The sequence below is a fragment of the Lactuca sativa genome, chromosome 5 (assembly GCF_002870075.4).
Source record: "Lactuca sativa cultivar Salinas chromosome 5, Lsat_Salinas_v11, whole genome shotgun sequence".
In the NCBI taxonomy this organism is placed as follows: domain Eukaryota; kingdom Viridiplantae; phylum Streptophyta; class Magnoliopsida; order Asterales; family Asteraceae; genus Lactuca; species Lactuca sativa.
The window spans coordinates 143905379-143911378 of NC_056627.2; the positions used below are offsets into that span (position 1 = coordinate 143905379).

A 6000-nucleotide genomic window follows, 5' to 3' on the forward strand; every position below is an offset into this window, starting at 1 on the left:
GGAGGCATATGTGAAACTTAAAGTAGTCTAGAAATAATTAAATTTACGTTAGAAAAGGTTACTCAAGTACTCTGGGTTGTGGCCATTTATATATAATAGCTCTTAAAAAACTACATATAAAAAATCAAGTACCACTTTATTCATCAAGTAATAAAAGTGTCATTTTGCATAACATTAGGGTTCTATTTGAGGATATGTACAATTAATAGTAGGGGAGGTTGATGAAAATCACCAACGCTAGAGATCAGGGTTATAGGGTTACGCCCAAACATTTCTTAACCATTATATATACGATGTTCAGGTGTTGCCCCTCCTTGAAGTTGACGGTTCTTGTTTTGTCGGAGGCATTTGTGAAACTTAAATAGTCTAGAAATGATTAAATTTACGTTAGAAAAAGTTACTCAAGTACTCTGGGCTGTGGCCATTTATATATAATAGCTCTTAAAAAGCTACATATAAAAGATCAAGTACCACTTTATTCATCAAGTAATAAAAGTGTCATTTTGCGTAACATTAGGGTTCTATTTGAAGATATGTACAATAGTAGGGGAGGTTGATGAAAATCAGCAACGCTAGAGATCAGGGTTATAGGGTTACGCCCAAACATTTCTTAACCATTATATATACGATGTTCAGTTTCATTTCAATACGATTTCGCAGCCGCTGTCAATCTAGATCAGAATCGTTTCTTACATATATGAAAATCATGCATTGTTTTCATTAAGTTATCGACTCATGATAATCACCAAGAGTTTCATGTGTCGATTTTATTTTTCTTTATCATGCACAATAGATCCAAAAAGTACTGCTAGTAAGGATCCGCCATATACATTTTGGTGTTTCCAAGATTCTGTTGTTCGGCTGTCAGTCACATTATACATTGATCTGTATTCTGTTGTCAGCCTAGTAGAATCAGATCGGTATCAGTTAGGTGTTCATAGCATTTCAAGAGTTGGTTTTGTAGGTTTGTCCGAGGCCCCAAGGTTGAAAAGGTAAATTTATATAACGTTTTCTTATATAAATGTTTGGATTCCAATCAGTTTTTCTGCTCAACTTTCCAATTTCTGCTATATCTAGCAACGTTAATTTCATTAGTCTAAAGCTGACATCTACTTCAATTCATATTGAATACTGTTTGGAGATTATGGAGATTGTGTTGCAGATCTGATCTGTAGTTCTTTACATGCTTTTTCCTTAAATATCAAGAAGGATACTGATACGTGGTGATCGAGTATTAGATCTTTTTAAAGCAAAAAGATCTGACAGAGTCTTTAGTTTTAGTCATTTTAATTTTTGAATCCGAAGGTTTTTCAATAAATTTTTTTTGTGTGTTGCAAACCAAAAAAGTTAACTAATGTTGATTATAATAAATAGGATGAAGTGGTTGGCTGAGACAAATCCTGGGAAGATGAGGCAAAAGACGGAAGGAGGGCTCCCCTGTAAGTTGTCCAACCTACAGTTAATATGATTAATTTTTAATATGTGCAGTTTGTAATTATCACCTCTATTGTGGACTCATAAAGTGTTATGGGTTAATGTTTCATTTCAGGCTGAATTTGCTCAGTTGATATCATCTACGGAAAAAACCACGTGGTATGTGTATGTGTACGTGTCTTTGCTGATAAAAGTAGCGGATATGGTGTTCTAATTTGGCTGCAGAGTGGATTAATCTTTGTTTAGAACCCTTTTTATTTTCTATCAGCGTATTTGTATGAGTATAAATATATATGAAATGTGTATCTGTATGTGTATGTGTCCGTGTATCAATGTATGTACCCTAATAAATGAAAATGTTATTGCCACTTGTCATTCTCTTATTTATTTGGCCACATGTCATTTTGTCATAATTTTGAAATATATTTATTTTCTACTTGTCAGTTACTTCATTATTCATATCCATTATATCACTAGTTGTGAAACCCGTATATTATACGGGTTGATTAAAACAAAATATTAAATAGAAACGATTAAATGAGAAGTTTATTTGAATTTTAAATTTGAAATAAATAAAAATTATGAGAAAAAATCATGCAAAAAATAAATAAATTAAAATTATTGTTTAGTTATCTGACCCGTATACTAAACAGGATAATTATAACAAAATGTTAAACACAAAGGTTTAAACTGTAAATTTATTTGAAATTCAAATTCAAATTTAAAATTTAAAATTTGAAATTAATATCATTATGGTAGGTTTAATTTATGGAAACTAATTATCAATAATATATTAGAAATGGAAAATGAAATAAATGACAAGTGGAAAATAAATATATCTCTAAATTATGAGAAAATGACATGTGGCAAATTCAATAAGAGAATGACATGTGGCAAAATCATTCTTATTTATTATGGTAGAGATTAATTTAGTTTCCATAAATTAAATCTACTATAATAATTATTAATTTCAAGTTTGAAATTTCAATTTCAATTTCAAATAAATTTACACTTTAAACATTTGTATTTAACATTTTATTATAATAAATCGTTTGGTACACGGTTCTAACAATTAAACACATAATTTTAATTTATTTATTTTTTGCATGTTTTTTTTTCGTAATTTTCACTTATTTTATATTTCAAATTCAAATAAACTATTCATTTAATCGTTCATTTTTAACATTATGTTTTAATTAACTCGTATAATATACGGGTTTCACAAGTAGTTCGATCATAAATAGACATAGAACTTTGTAATTTTTGCAATTTTTTTTGCCCTTGGTTACCATTTGTTGCCTCCATTTTTTTATTTAAAAAATTAAAAAAATGTAATATTTAGTAATTAAAATAAAAACATAATTACATAAACATTAATTAATAGAATATAATATTTCATTAAAATTAAAAAATATAACAATACATTGATTTATTATCATATTGAAATTCAATTAAAAACAATACATTTAATTTAAAAAACATAACATGACATTAATATAATTAAAATAATGAAATAGAAATGAGAATTCAAATAACATAAAAGCTTTTAATAACATAATCTTTAATATCATTGTTTAAGGCTCATTCAAATGAATTCGATTAACTCTAAAGCCACTACTTCTATTCATTTTGTTAAAAAAAAAAGATAGAGCTTATTTATGATTTAGGTAGTGTTTGTTTTTTGTCTGCATATCTGCGTGGCCTCTTCTGTCTGCGCCGCGCAGACATTAACCTTTGCAGACTGTTTGTTATTTTGAAGACTGCAGACCTAAAAATGTCTGCGCGCCCTATTCTTGACGCAGATGTGGACTAGAGTCTTCTAAAAAAACATATATATCTTCATTTTTTTCAAGTTTTTTTAATTTATATTTTTTCCAACTTTATTAATGATAAAAAATTTAAAAAAAATTACAAAACTTAAAAAAAAACGTTCAACGATACAAACATTATATTTTTGACAAATTTATAAATAAAAATTTATTATAATAATAGTCGTTGAAGTTGTTGATATAAATATGAAAAAAAAATATAATATATTCTTATATTTTTTTGCCAAATTTTGTAAAACATTATTTAATATAATATCGTCATTTTCTAGAGAAAATATTTATGGTACGTTTTTAATGGATTTAATTGAAAAAATCAAAGTTTTTATACATCCATTTATGTATCAAATTTTTTGATCACTAATGATAATGTTTAGTTATGACTTTTCAACAAAAGTTGTTGGTTTTTATCAAATATATACGTTAATTTATATCATTTTTATTTTTATTTTTTATACAATAATACATAAAAGTTGATCTAGATTCGTTGATTATTTATAACAAAGTCATAAAAATATTAAAAAATCACTTTGAAGTTTAAAAAAAATCAGTTTATTTAGATTTCAGTTTATTTTAGTAGTCCGCAGATGTTAAAAAAACAAACAGTCTTCTTTTTTCAGACTGCAGACGTTTGGTCCACCTCTTCTACTGAAGAGGTCTACAGATGTGGTCTACGGACTGCATACATTTTGTTTCAGAAAAAATAAACAACACCATAGTGCTTAAACACAAATGTTTAAACTGTAAATTTATTTGAAATTGAAATTGAAATTTAAAATTTAAAATTTGAAATTAATATCATTATGGTAGGTTTAATTTATGGAAACTATTTAATAATATATTAGAAATGAAAAATAAAATAAATGACAAACGGAAAATAAATATATCTCTAAATTATGACAAAATGACATGTGGCAAATTGAGTGAGAGAATGACATGTGGCAAAATCATTTTTATTTATTAAGGTATATATATATATATATATACATACATATATATATATATATATATATATATATATATATATATATATATATATAAGTAGCGGATATGGTGTTCTTTGGCTGCAGAGTGGATTAATCTTTGTTTAGAACCCTTTTTATTTTCTATCAGCATATTTGTATGAGTATAAATATATATGAAAAGTGTATGGTATGTCTATGTGTACGTGTATCAATGTATCTAACATAATAAATAAGAATGATTTTATCATATGTCGTATTTCCCTTGACATTTTTTCATTTTAAATTTTCTTGTTTAAATTATTTAATATCCATTTGTCATTTTTATCGTTTTTCATTTTTTATTTAAATCTCACCTATTAAATGCCACCTGATTTTAGTTAATTTTATAAATATATTAATTAATGTAGATAACAACTTTCTATTTTTGAATTTCTCTTTCCATTAATATATTACTTAACATGTGTGTGTGTGTGTATATATATATATATATATATATATATATATATATATATATATATATATATATATATATATATATATAAAGTAGCGGATATGGTGTTCTATGCCTGCAGAGTGGATTAATCTTTGTTTAGAACCCTTTTTATTTTCTATCAGCGTATTTGTATGAGTATAAATATATATGAAATGTGTATGTGTATGTGTACGTGTATCAATGTATCTAACATAATAAATAAGAATGATTTTATCATATGTCCTATTTCCCTTGACATTTTTCATTTTAAATTTTTTTGTATAAATTATATAATATCCACTTGTCATTTTTATAGTTTTTCATTTTTTTTTCAAATTTCACCTATTAAATGCCACCTCATTTTAGTTAATTGTATAAATATATTAATTAATGTAGATAATAACTTTCTATTTTTGAATTCCTCATTCTATTAATATATTAGTTAATCTGTGTGTGTGTGTGTGTATATATATATATATATATATATATATATATATATATTAACGTAGATAGTACATTCCATTTATGAATTCATATTAGTTAATTTTATTAAGATAGATTAATTGAGATCAAATTACATAAATAGTCCATGTTGTTTAACAAATGTCACAAACTCGGTCGTTACTTTTTTTTATGAACATTATCTTTGTGGTTACCAAAACTTGCGTTAATGATTTTTTAGCTCACACCGTTATTTTTGGTCCTTTTAATAAACCTACGTAATACACGAATCTCATACCTAGTGTATATAAATTTGAATACCACAAGATCCTATAAACATATTTCATATCACTCAAACTTTTATTATAAGACATGCAAGCACATGTTTCATAAAGGAACAACATTTCAAATGTATTAACTTTTCAATACTTTCCCCAATTAGAAAATGTCACTTTAGCGTTTGTAGCTGGAAAAATTTCCACATCTACCGAGACATGGAATATACACAATAAGTCTTAAAAAATATAAGTGAGTATTATTTGTATGATGTTCTTTAAACAAAAGGGTGTTTATTTTTCAAAAAACAAAGCAAGTGGGAGGCCAGAGTTACATTTAGTTGAGGCAATCTTTACGAGGATCGATAGACCAGATAAACCAACAAAACTATTCATCTTTTCTAGCTCTAATACCTAACTAATTGAAGCCTGGATGTCACCTACTAACTCTTTGCTGCTCTTGGATTTGAAACAAAAGACAACCTTAGGCAATCTTTACAGGAGAAACCATATGGTATAACCTCAAAAATAAATCAATGATGAACACACTAGTAATAGGGATGTGCCTCCAAAACTGACACAAAATC

The 6000-nt window shown here is 26.3% G+C and overlaps 1 protein-coding gene across 1 annotated transcript; it reads left to right on the forward strand.

Moving 5' to 3' along the window:
• The first annotated feature begins 641 nt into the window (after positions 1–641).
• On the forward strand, positions 642–1804 carry LOC122198028 (uncharacterized). Its single transcript, XM_042902234.2, has 3 exons — positions 642–992; positions 1375–1439; positions 1550–1804. The coding sequence occupies exons 1-3, from the start codon at positions 736–738 to the stop codon at positions 1552–1554; spliced, it is 327 nt and encodes a 108-aa protein (XP_042758168.1). The 5' UTR covers positions 642–735; the 3' UTR covers positions 1555–1804.
• The last annotated feature ends 4196 nt before the right edge of the window (positions 1805–6000 follow it).

Bases quoted from the DNA above. Each gene is read 5' to 3' on its own strand.
- LOC122198028 (XM_042902234.2), top strand. From the start codon at position 736: ATGATAATCACCAAGAGTTTCATGTGTCGATTTTATTTTTCTTTATCA. The intron at 993-1,374 runs GTAAATTTATAT...TATAATAAATAG, and splicing joins GAGGCCCCAAGGTTGAAAAG to GATGAAGTGGTTGGCTGAGA.